Source organism: Ochotona princeps, chromosome X (assembly GCF_030435755.1).
Source record: "Ochotona princeps isolate mOchPri1 chromosome X, mOchPri1.hap1, whole genome shotgun sequence".
Lineage (NCBI taxonomy): Eukaryota > Metazoa > Chordata > Mammalia > Lagomorpha > Ochotonidae > Ochotona > Ochotona princeps.
In genome coordinates, this window is record NC_080865.1 from 80,572,282 (window position 1) to 80,585,274 (window position 12,993).

The 12,993-nt window shown below is 41.7% G+C and overlaps 1 protein-coding gene across 6 annotated transcripts in view; it reads left to right on the forward strand.

Annotated features, from left to right (window-relative positions):
* LONRF3 (LON peptidase N-terminal domain and ring finger 3) overlaps positions 1-9,367 on the forward strand; it is a 36,650-nt gene extending 27,283 nt beyond the window's left edge. For 5 of the 6 annotated variants that reach the window (XM_058658274.1, XM_058658273.1, XM_058658276.1 and 2 more), the window contains 5 exons: positions 436-557; positions 2,366-2,524; positions 3,542-3,704; positions 4,697-4,846; positions 8,186-9,367. In XM_058658274.1, coding sequence (XP_058514257.1) covers positions 436-557; positions 2,366-2,524; positions 3,542-3,704; positions 4,697-4,846; positions 8,186-8,341 — 750 coding nt within the window. In that variant the 3' untranslated portion in view covers positions 8,342-9,367. The remainder of the gene's footprint in view (positions 1-435; positions 558-2,365; positions 2,525-3,541; positions 3,705-4,696; positions 4,847-8,185) is intronic. The other variant, XM_058658277.1, reaches the window with a different exon arrangement.
* Positions 9,368-12,993: the final 3,626 nt, after the last annotated feature.

The following is a 12,993-nucleotide window of genomic DNA, read 5'->3' on the forward strand; positions in this document are numbered from 1 at the left end:
CAAGTGATGGGCTCCCATCATTGTTTTGATAAGAACGTGACTTCAATATCAATATTTTAAGAAGATTATGAGATTTTAAAAAATTATTTATTTATATATTGGAAAGGCAGAGTTACAGAGAGAGAGGGTGGGGGGGAGACAGAAAGAGATCATCTACCTACTGATTCAATCTCCAAATGGGTGGAACAGCTACACAGAGAGAGAGGCACAAACACACGCAACTATATATAATTATTATCAAGATAATTAATTACACATGTGCTTTAAGTTCTAGTATCCAGATGGTGCATACATTCATTATGATAGCACCAGATGTTAATTTGTGACTCCAAATCACTCTAATATGTGGGTTCTTTGATTGTTCTACTGATTATATCAGAGCTGTTTTGTGTTTTTCTGATGACTGCATAACCAGTTGTCTTGTTCCACATATAGTGGTTGGCATTAAGAAAATACAGCAGAAATGTCATAATGGAAGATTTAATAGCTACGTTCCTTCCGGAAGAACTCAGGGAACGAAGGAGACTTCATGAAGAGGAAATGGAAGAACTTTCTAAGTATGTATACACATGTTTGTATTTCTGTTTAATTTACACTGACACGTGAGAGCTGGGAGTGCACATTTCTTTCCAGCTCCTCAGTCACTGATACCACATCACTTGAAATTGTGCATGCTCAGTGTATTTGTACCATGGGAATCAGCAAAGGTGACACACCAGGGCTTTCCCCTCCCCCTAATTTGGAGAACCAGACGTTAAACATTTACCAGAAGACCATATTCAAATACACAAGGAGATGGATACTTGAGATTAAGAACTTTAGTTGCAGCCAGACCTGGGCTTAAGACTCAGTTCTGTTACAAAGTGAGAATTCTTCAGGACCCTGGGCAGTTCATTTACACTTTATGGGCTGGTAGCTTAGGAATGTAGACACAACCCAGGCTCTAAGATCTCCAGCTGGCTGATAAAACCAGCTCACCGGACAGCAAAGTAATGGTGGTGGTGGTGGTGGTGAATCAGTAATTTCTGTCTGTCTTGCTACTACATTCCCCTCACTCTCACCTCAGTAGCGTCTTCTCAACAGTGTGGAGTTGAGGTTCCCAAGAGCAAAGACTGTCCTGTTTTTTGCACATCCTGTACGGAGGATTTCTAAACACCAGTTTGGTTGAATGTGCCCCCATCATACACACACTGAATTGTGTTTTCCTCAGGAACTACAAATCTTTTCCCATTCTCTTTGACTTCTAGTGGAACTACCCAGGGCATCTTTCTTTCTGATTCTGAACACAGCCTGGAACCTCTCTGAGGTGCCATCACACATATCATTTAAGGTCTTATTAACAAACATTGGGGCATACTAGGGAAACTTTCTGTTTGAAGGAACTTTACAGTTAACCTTTTTGGTATTTAGGGGAAAATGGTCTTATATGGTGGGGGAGGATCTTCGAACTTCATTGAAAATAGAACCCCATGAAAAAGAAAAACAAAACAAAACAAAACATCTGCCTTGAATTTAAAATAGTTGTGCACCAAAAGTCAACATGACAATTAATTCCATTTTCTATGACCTTTTTAAAGCCCCCTCATACCTGCTGCTTGATTCAAGTTCAGATGTTTCTGCACTGGATTTACAAGGCAAATTAGAGCACAGGGATCCAAGAGGGAGTTGGCCCTGTTGCTGGTTCCCTGACAATCTACATGCATCCATCTGTAGAGGTATTTTTTGGAAGGCCAGTTCTTGGATCCCAATTCCTGCGTTAATATGTCAGCACCTCTGGAGGTATGGGGGCCCGGTCACCTGGATTGGAGAGCCCCGATGATTCTGATAGAATGGAGTGTTGGAGCATCTCTAAGCTAGATTACCCTTGCCTGTCTCTTGCTCCCTCCTCCCTCAAGCTGGGCCTGCTATGAAGATTCCCTTTTGGGCTTTGCAAATGTATGCTGTCCAAAGGGACCCTGTAGAGAATTTCTCAGTGCCCCTCTGGAGAGGCGAATCCACTCACACCATCGGTACCCTTCCCTGTACTACTGGCAGATAACATTTAAAGCATTGTTTGGAGAGCATGAAAGAAAGAAAAAAATGAGATACAGCTGTCACCTACAGTGTTAAGATATTTGAGGGTTGCTTCATCCAGATTACAATGTGTTCAATGCCAGTTCTAACCTCAGGCCTCATGCTGACCTTTGAACCAGGTAATGAGATTCCGCCCACAGTATCAGTCTCATGTCATCATATTTTGGTCACCTATCACAACTGGATGGCTCGTTGCCTTCCTTCTGTGGAGAACCTTGTGCTGACAATTGCTGAATGTTTCTGTGTTCTGCTCCATTGCTCTGAGATCTGCCTAATTTGCTCTTTGTGACAGCTTAAATAAGAACGTGCCTATTTTCGTGTGCACCATGGCCTATCCGACTGTTCCTTGCCCCCTGCACATCTTTGAGCCTTGTTACCGCCTGATGATTCGCAGATGCATTGAGACAGGCACCAGACAGTTTGGCATGTGCCTTGGAGATCCCGTGAAAGGGTAAGAGAAGAGCCCTGTGAATCAAGCTAAGCAGGGGAGGGAGTGGGCCTGGACTTTGGGCTGTTCCCAGGAGGTACGGAGGCCAAGCTCATGGGCTTTAGCCAGCTCCAGAACATGAGCATGTATAAGATTAGGATCCCTCTGGCACCCAGTTTTCCCTGTGAAAGGCTGCCCATTTACAGGAACCCCACAATTAATTTTTTGTTAACCAGATAATATGTGTTATAAAAGTTGTTTTCTAATACTGCAGACTCTGAAGTCAAACTACCTGGGTTCATGTTCAAGCTCCAACTTTGGAGCAAGTTTGACTTTGGGCAAATTATTTGTATCCCATTGTCTTTCTTTGTAAAGAGGGTACAGTGACAGTACCTACCTCATCAGGTTTATCAGAAAGATTGATAATTTAATAATGCACATAAAGGATCAAGCACAGTTCCTGGCTGTATTAATTCATTTTGTGCTGCTGTAACACCATAGCACAGCCTGAGTAATGCATGAGCAGTGGAAATAATGTATCATGTTCCTGGAGATTTGTAAGGCCACAATAAAGGTGCCAGCGTCTAGCAAAGACCTTTTTATCATGTCATAACATGGTGTCAGCCATATGATGGAAGGACAAAGAGAAGATGAGAAAGAACAAGGGGCAAACTTGCAATGTTAGCAAGAATCCACTCCCACTAGAGTAGCACTAATTGGTTCATGAGGGCTCCACACTAATTGTCTAGTTACCTCATTAAGGTGTCATGAAAGTTGAGGTGGACAAATGTTTAAATCATAGCAATGCACATAGTATGTACTCAATAAATAGTAGCTGCGTTAGTAATAGATTGTGTGGTTGTTTTGGTTTGTTTGTTTCACATCCACTGCTTAGTGTGTTGTAGCTGTAGATCCAAGGACAGGCAAATGGGCACAAGTTTCTTGTGGCATAGCATGGGGTAATGTAGATAGCTGGGGGACAGAATCGGAATACAGAGCTCATCAAAGATCTACTTCTTTAATCCCTTTCTCAATAAACAGGTTTGCAGAATATGGCTGCCTCCTGGAGATCAGAAATGTTCAATTCTTTGCCGATGGCCGCTCAGTGGTTGACAGCATAGGCAAGAGACGTTTCAGAGTGCTCCAGCAGGGCCAGCGGGATGGCTACAACACAGCTGACATTGAATACATTGAAGACCAAAAGGTGAGTGGGCAGGGCCCAAGAAAGCTGACACAAAGCTCTGCATGTAACTTGACAGACGGTTGTCAAAAGATTGCTCAGAACTACCAGGGACCTTGGAGTTTCTCACCAAATTGCTGTGGTAACGTTAAATGGTGCTGGTTTGCCAGCTGGTTTACCTTCTTTGCAGAAAGCAGTGACAATGCCCATTGTCGCGACTCAGCCTGCCTAGCTTCTGAACTGCATTCATATGTAAGAAATGTCACTCCAGATCAGTGTGGGGGCCCTATCAGCCTAGGAGTTACGTCTCCCAGGGATACCAAAGGGCAGCTCTGTAATGGGAGCTACATTTGCACATTTGTTTTTGTACGGATTAGGTATCTGTATTTTACAACTGTTTTTGAGGTCATCATAGATTCACACATGTATTTGCATTTGTAAATGTGCAGCCTGGCTAAGAGCCCTTCCCAATAATGTATGACCCCATAAAGCAGAAAGATGGCATGTCCCATTAATCCTTGGTTTTCTGAGTTAATAGGTAGGAAAAGAGGTATATAATTTCATGTTCGTTTATGTGTGCCTTCACTGCATAGCAGAAGGCTAATAAGTGTATTTGAATAACACATTGAGGCACAGACATATTTGTGTCCCTCTCCCTACAAGCAATAAGAAAATAGATACAGCAACAAAAAGGTCGGAGGAGGCACAGACTGGCATAACGTACACTAATTACATGCCTTCACTCAGGCTAGATCAGATCTTTGGCCTTCTGTATGCCTTGTGGTTTTGGCTAAGCTGCCCAGTTGAAACTTTTTCTTTCCTGCAGCCAGAGCAGTGTTGGCTTGCGGCCCTGCACTTGGCTGTGGAGCAGTTCCCATCATAGGAGGAAGAAATCTGGATGACAAACCCTTCCGATAAGGAGGCAGAGTGGCTGTTCAAAGAGAGTCAGGTGTCAAAAGTATCTCTGAGTGATGGAGAGTGTACAGATTGTTTCACTTTCACTTGGCTACTTTCAGGTTCAGGGAGAAGATTTTGCTGAACTCATGGGATTACATAACTGTGTCTATGAGCTAGCCTTATCATGGTTTCATTCGCTCAAATCGTCTCTGAAGATTCGGATACTCAATCACTTTGGTCCAATGCCAGAGAAAGATGCTGATCCTCAGGTATGTCTTCACCACCACTGTTTCCCAGGCTTGGAAACTGGCTCTCCTACACCATCACTGTTATGTCTTCTTTTACTCTTTACTTCTTTTACACACATTTTATTCATGCTTATTCCCAATTTGCATGATAGAAAATCTGAATGCATATATTCTGACTTCTCTGCCAAAAGCCATTTTTCTTTTTATATGAAAAATTTATTTTTATTGGAAAGGTAGATTTACAGAGAGAGAAACAGAGAAAGAGTCTTCTGGTTTGCTCCCCAAATAACTGCAATATCCGGAGTTAAGCCGAACTGAAGCTAGGAGCCAGGAGCTTCTTCCAGGTCTGACTCGGGTGCGGGTGCCAAAGCTTTGGGTCGTTCTCCACTGCTTTTCCAGGCCACAGGCAGGGAGCTGGAAGGAAAGTTGAGCAGCCAGGATACAAACCAGTGCTCATATGGGACGCTGGTGCTATAGGCAGAGGATTACCTTGCTATGCCACTGTGCAAGCCCCACAAAAGGCATTGTTAGTGTTTGTCTCATCTCTGAAAGGAGGGAGTGGATGAAGACTTAATTAAAGCCCCCACTTCCTCCTCTATTTTGAGATTCTAAAACATAAAATTGTTTATTATGGGCTAAAATGTCTGTTTTGGGGGGCTGGGCTGTGGTGCAGTGGGTTAAACTATCACCTGTGTTGCTAGCATCCTATAGAGTTGCATGTTCAACTCTTGATTGTTCCATTTCCAATGTAGCTCCCTGTTAAAATGCCTGAGGGCAGAAAAATGAAAGAGGATCCAGGTACTTGGATTTCAGCATTCATGTGCAAAACCCAGAAGAAGCTCCTGGCTCCTGGGTTCAGCCTGGTTGTTGCTGCCTTTGGGGGAGTGAGCCAGCAGATGATACCTGTCTCTTTCTGTAACTCTGACTTCCAAATAAATCAATACACCTTTAAAAAACATTTACCAAAGGGGCTGCATTGGTTTAAACTAGGTGGATAAATAAGATGTCTTGCTTTCCCCCAGAGCTACAGTAGTGGCTCGTTTTGTGTCATGAGACAGCATCCTGAGCTTTGAAGCGTGAAAGGCCAGTTAGCGCTAGCCAGTGACCTGGCTCCTGGCTCTGGGTCGTTGTGACTCAGGACTACTGCATAACTCTGAGTAAGCTCTTGATCAAGCTTCATTTTTCCACTTCACCTTCTGGGAAGCATTCTTTCTGTGTCAGGCAAAAAAGATAGAGCAAGGATAAACAGCATCTTCCCCCAGAGGAAACACAGATGCCACCGTATGACTCACAAGGGCAGAGTGACACTGAAAGCTGAAACCTTGCGTTTTGCTTGCTTCATTGTTGGTTCCGCTGACATTTGTGTTGATGGGGGCAGCACCTGGTAAAAGCACAGGACAAAATGCTTGCCATTTTCTCTGGTCACTGCAGATCCAGAGGCCCACACCTAGGACTCTCCTAAGCCTTAGGAGGGGGTTTCTTGGAAACTGCCCCACAATTATTGATATCACTTTCATTCTCTTTATTATTGATTCCGGGAAATAAAGTTCAGAAAGTCAGTCTGTTGTTCATCACTGATCACAAGATGAAGTGAGAGGCACGGGTGAACATAGAAGACGGGGAGATTAAGGAAGAATCAAATGAAGCAACCTGGTACTCTAGAATCCTAGGTGTGGGTAGTTTGACCAGAATGATTCTCCACGGGCCTGAAAGCAATGACCTAATGTGAGAAGAACATTTATTTCAGGCTTAGTAAAAAGTAAGTCAGCAGTGTCTAAGATGTGTGTTCAGGAGCAAATAGGATTTTCTTGAAAAGCGACCTTAGGGACAGAAATGCATTTGTAATGTGAATGGATTTTTATGGCTATCTAACGCAGCTAATACATTTTTGACCATCTAATACATATTAATATGCTATTAATTCAAAGCAAGTCAATTCAATGTAGCTCATAGACAGCATTCTGCTTTTAAAATGTTCGTCTATTTTTACTTGAAAGGATTACAAAGAGAGAAAAAGTGATAGAGATTTCTTCCATCCACTGGTTCACTCCCCAAATGGCTACAATTGCTTGAGCTGAGCTAGTCTGAAGCCAGGAGCCAGGAGCTTCTTCCAAGTCTCCTATATGAAAGCAGAGATCTAAGGACTTTGGCTGCTCTATGCTATTTTCTCAGGCTATTAGTAGGGAGTTGGATTGAAAGTAGAGAGCTATGACTAGGTACCTGTATAGGATGTCGGCACCACAGGTGGAGGATTAGCATTATATGCCACTATGCTTGTCCCTAATAGGTACAATTCTAAGAATATAATGGTATTTCATTCTTCTCTCTCATTTCTTTGTTAGTTTTGGAGATTGTGTATGTTTAATTTACATTGCAGTCAAGGTGAGTGAAATCTTTCAATTTGATTGTTGCTGAAAGCCCTTGGCATTCTGTATTTCTGCTGAACTAATGACTTTGTACTTTTCACTTGTTGACTGTGGCTTTTGATCAGAAGTTGTACTGAGTGGGGTTGTTGTTCTTTGGGGCCTAGCCATCACAGCCTTTGGCTTTGGGAGAAAAGATAGCCACGGCTCTGCATCTGGCATGGGTAGTGCAACTATGGCCTTCAGTCTAAGCAGGAACAGGAATTGAGTGTTTAAAGACATGTACAGCCTGATGGATCATGGATTGAAGGCCTGCCAGTTGAGTGTACCTGTCCAAAGGATCTAAACAGAGATCTGAGATGTGGGAAGACTGGGCAATGCCTATTGTAGCTCATAAAAATCACCCTGGTTAGGAAGCATGATGTATCTGTTAAGATGTTGGTTTGCTTACCAAAATCCAAAAAAAAAAAAAAAAAAAGATACAGGGATACAGGAGCCAATGACCAATTCCTCTATGGTCAGGTCAGCTTAGCTCCAAGCCAACATTCGGAGACCCAGGCTCCTTCATTGTGAAGCACTACCCTCCTAAAAATGCTGCTCCCATGGTGTTGAGGAAGGCCAATCATGCATGGATCCATGTTCCAACTAGGAGAAATGGGAAGAAAAAGCCAAGTGGAGGCACATGGTTCCTTCCCAAAGCTGGACCTAGCAGCTCCCCACATCACCCCCTTCCATAGCTGCTATGTCAGAACTCTATCTCTTGGCCATGTCTAGCTTCAAAGGAGGCTGAGACGTGGTTCTGGGATTTTTTTACCCTGGAAAGCTATATTCCTAAGTTAAATTAATGGGAAACTGGGCTGGTGAGTGAGGCAATCAGCAGTCTCTGTTGCACACAGAAGCAATTCTACCTGGGATATTTATCTTGCATTTGAAAACCTGCAGCCTGATGGTGCTTGCATGGAAACAGGATGAACCCTTTTTGTTTTCTCTGTTGCAGATTAACCCGAATGGTCCAGCCTGGTGTTGGTGGATATTAGCAGTCCTTCCTTTGGAAAGCCGAGCTCAGCTGCCATTCCTGGCAATGCGATCCTTGAAGGATAGGCTGAATGGTATTCGGCGAGTCCTGGCATTTATATCCCGAAACCAAAACTAGTGAGTGTGGAGGCTGAAGAGGAGCCCCACACACCCCCGCTGCCATAAAGGGGGCTTCTTGTAAATATGTTTAGTTGCAATAACATCTTAACAGCAGGAGGTATCAAGCAGAATAATTAACCTGCTTTGAATCACAGAGATAAGTCAAACTGAAAGACCCAAAGAATGTGATCTATGTAAAACTTTATGTCCTACATGCTTCTTGATATACTGTGCAGGTACATAAACAGTAGAGATGTTTAAGTGCCCAGAAAAAAATATGTTGATCTTCATTTAAAAATCTTCTGAGAGTTTAAGGTGACTTTTCTTTTATCTTTTTGTTTTCATAGATGACTATGAAATGTGAACAAAGATACTAATGTTGCTGCATTGTGTCATTGACTTGAGGTCTCATTCCCAAATGGTTCAGGTTTTATAGAGTATTGTGTAAAATAAGGTTCATAGTTCTTTCAGTTTTGATAATTTATTTTTTGCGCTACTGTATCCTTTTTTTTCTACGAGTGTGTCTGTAACTATTTAAGTGTACATCATTGAGAAGTCAGTTGCTTTATTTATTCATGTGGTTTACTGTGTGCCCAGAGAGAAGTAACATTAGTTCTACAGTACATATACATAACAATGCCATAATTACAGCAACACTTTATTTTTTACTATATTGATCCCAGCTTTTAGATTATTTCTGTATCTGTCCAATTGGATATTGAAGATAAGTTTGGAGTGATGTAGGATCACGTCCCTTCATATAGTCTACTCTTTGTTTTGATTTGAATGAAACCACACAGAATATTTGAGGGATTTGTCATCAATTATGGCATGTGCTAGGGTAAAATGAAATAATCCTTTGCATATAAATACAAAGCGGGATCAAGAATTATTTTTCTAGAATGAAGGGATGAATCAGAGGAGTATCTTTTATTAGGGCATTTTGGTTTTATGGGCATTGTGGTTCAGCAACATAATTAGAGCTGTGTCTAATTTCTTACCCTGCAGTTAGAAAATGTGATTTTAGGTACAGTAGGATTTAATTGTTAAGAAGGAATGGCGCCAAACATCATAGCCATGTACCACTGCTCCCCTCCCGCCCCCAATGCCAACCTCCATACATGGTTCTGATCAAGATCTGGGGTAGCATATATGGAAACATTTGATGAAGGACTATTCGTTATCAGAAGTGAAAAAGCCAGATAGGATATAACTCTCTTAAACTCTTCTTAAGGGAACCATACAATTAGTCCATGCTGTCCTCTAAACACTGTCTAGTCTCCTAATTGCAGAAGAGCCAAATATCTCAGTACAGAGGGGGAATATTTATAGCTTGCTTGGTGCTAGTTTGATTCCTTTGGTGTCAGGAGAACTTGAAAGTACCCTGATTATGGGAGTGTTATAATGCCAGAGTTGAAAGACTAGTGTAGGGAACAAGTGAATTGCACCATTCTTACTTGCCTGCATATTCTCCCCCATGTGGTGTTGGACACCTATGGTGTTACTTATTCACAGCCCCTCTATTCTGTGAAGGTGAGAGTGTAATGTTTCTGGCAATCAGTCTGACTTCCATCACCACCTGTGGCCAAAAACAGGCAAAGGAGAAAGAGATGATCCAGGTACAATAAACAAAGACCAGGAGCTCTTGTCTATACTTACTTAATGAAGATTATGTTGTCAAAACATTATGTCACCAGGTTGATGTTTGGAGCCAGACCGCGCAAGTAAGGAGTAGAAAGATGTGCAAGTGTAGACCTCTTGGCTGTGCAAACACCACAAGGGAGCAGCAAACGAGGGGCACTGTCTTCTACCTGGTGACTGGCCAGATATTAGCTGTTGTGAGCGTATAGTTTCAGAATATTGGCCAGAGCCTATATTTGCATAAATTGTTAAGCACTGCCTTTACACATGGAAGTCTCTTGCAGCCCCTTTAAACGTGTTTGTTAGAGTCCATGCTATTAGTTTTTAGACCACAGTTGTTGATTTGAAGCATCAGAAGTTTGAACTAAATCCCATACCAGTAACCTTATCCCCATTTCAGTAAGGGCTGAAAAGGACCATTGCTTTGAGGTCTGGAATTTCTGATAGAATGGAAATCTTAAATTCTAGCTCCATTCATATAACTAACCCAACACTTGCTGTTCATCCAAATGTATTTAGAATCTTGCCCATGCCTGGGTGATTGGATTTTAATCTATGGATTTTGTGTTTACATCATGGAACAGATTTAATAGAAATGTACTGATGCTACCATGTATAAGGTCATGAATCATGAGACCTGCACATAGCCAAGTTATTGCATTTATTTCTCATACTCACCTGGTGACAGCAGTTACCATATTATGGGTGAGAAAACTGAGGCTCTGCTATGTTAACCACTTCATCCAAACAACATAGCCAAGGAATGGCCAGGCTAATTATAAACAGATTGCTTTGCAGATTTTCAGCATTTTAGATAGTTTGTATTCCACACTTTTTGTTAAAAAATACCTGACAATGAAATCACAAAGGTGCCCCCAAACAAAGTCATAGCTTCAGTAAAATTAATCTACCCAATATATGTTTTGTTTCACCTGAGTTTGATTTGTTAATAAAGTTCCACATCACAGAAATGGCTCCCTTTGATGAGTGAGTACTCATCTCCAGCAGATATTGATCTTCACCAGGCAGAATTGCACTTTCCTCTTGGTAGCCTAGACAGATACGCATGTGGGCTGCTGTACCCCCAAGGTTTTGTGATGGGAGTGTTGGGAGGCAGGATGTGCTTTGCTTTTCTTGGATGTACTTAAATGGGGTAATTCATTGGACTTGATCAGTTTTGTAAACTGGTTTTGCTGATCACCTAGAGAAGAATGAACATACAGAGACAGAACATAAGGGTAAATGTAGGCCCAGACAAGATAACCCCCTTGGTAGCCAGTGTCATTTACTGTGTTACTTTTTTTCTGTTGAGCATGACTGACAACAGTCTTTTCCTAATATACTACTTCTGTCTCTGTGTGTAACTATGTGTACATGTATACATGCCATGTGTATACTAGGTAACAAGCATACATCATGCCTTTCTGCTTTGTACTGTACTACTGCTGCTAATAACCAGCAAAATGTAGAAAATGAAAAGAAAAACAAAAAATTGGTTTTAGACAACTCAAAGAAAGAACTGCCTGCCCCTGGCTTAGTGGGGCTGAGAATAGATGAGTTCATCTATTTGCCTTTTCTGAGGGACAACTGGTTCTAGCCTAGTGTCACCTCAACAGCAAGGGGCAAGCCATTGCACCTGTGTTTCCCTCCAGCATGTTCTGTAGAACTGGCCTGGTCTCACAGTCCCCCCTGGTGACTGGCCAATGGAGCAGTGGCCTGCTTGAGGCTGGTTCACAGCACCCAGAGGTCTCTCCTTGTAAGCAGACTACACACCGTTGGACTGCAGTCTCCTGCAGACTGTATCCTCCACACTCACTCCATTGCCAAGATGGGAGTTTGATTCAATCCTCATTTTGTGAGTTCCATACATAGTAAATTTGCATCCATTTGTGCTCACCAAGGCAGAATCATAGCAGGGGTGTGTGGCCATGACGCAAATGGAAGGCAGCCCAGACTATGGAAAAGTGCAGACTTTCAGCTCTTTTCTGGAACTTGAGGAAACAAGATTTTGATTTATGATTGAAGACATTTTTTTTTTTAAAAAATGGCTGGAGGCATAAGCTTCCACCTGCTCTGCTTCCTACATGCAGAGGGAAGGAAAAGGAGCCATAGAAGATGGGCACTTTCAGTTTATCTGAGAATAATAGCTCCCATTTGCGGTTATTCAACAATTTAATAATCTGGGTTATGTACATCCAGAGGTGAAATGAAGAAGTTAACACTTACAAATGGGTGTTTAAAACATGCTAAGGTAACCTCCAGAGAGAAGTGCCTGTAATCTGTGTTCCTACTGTCACTTTAAAGCTTTTGCTTCATGACTCTGTAGCTGTTTTGGGTTTTTGTTGTTTTTTGGGTTTTGTTTTTGTTTTTGTTTTACAGCAAACATGATTAGTGAACGTTTACAAAGCAACACTGTAGCTTTGGCATCATTTGAAATGTTGATAAGCATCTGTTGTTAATGAAAATAAACAGCAACTTTGAAATAGCAAACAGCAAACAGGTTAATACGACATCATCAGCTTATCGTAAATAAATTAGCTGCATTATTCTATGCAGTCGTTAGTAGTGTCAGGATGCCAATATTAAGCAAACCTCTGAACCAGTGGCAAATGCATATGTGTATTTGTTTTCCATTTGTTTGTTAAGCGGCCATTTTACTTTTGCACTGTACTGAAGGGAAATTAAAGTAATGCTTTCCCCGTATTGCTGTTCAACTACCTCTATAAGCTTGATTGCTTTATAGTTTCCCTTCCTCTGAATATGTACAAAAACCATTTCAGCTCATTTATGTTGTAATAACAATGTGATACTAGAGAGTCTGCGTGAAAGTTGTTTGTTCATTAAAAAAAGAAAATGTTTCCTAATGTCTCACTTTGCTTCTGACAAAATTGTACACAAATATTTGGGACTGCTTTACCTGACTAACTTTGGTATCATTTGGTTGGAAATTGAAAAGAAAGCTATGGGAACATCTATCTTACTCTTGTTCCTATTGTTTCTATTACAGCTAACCACAAGATCCTTAGAGAA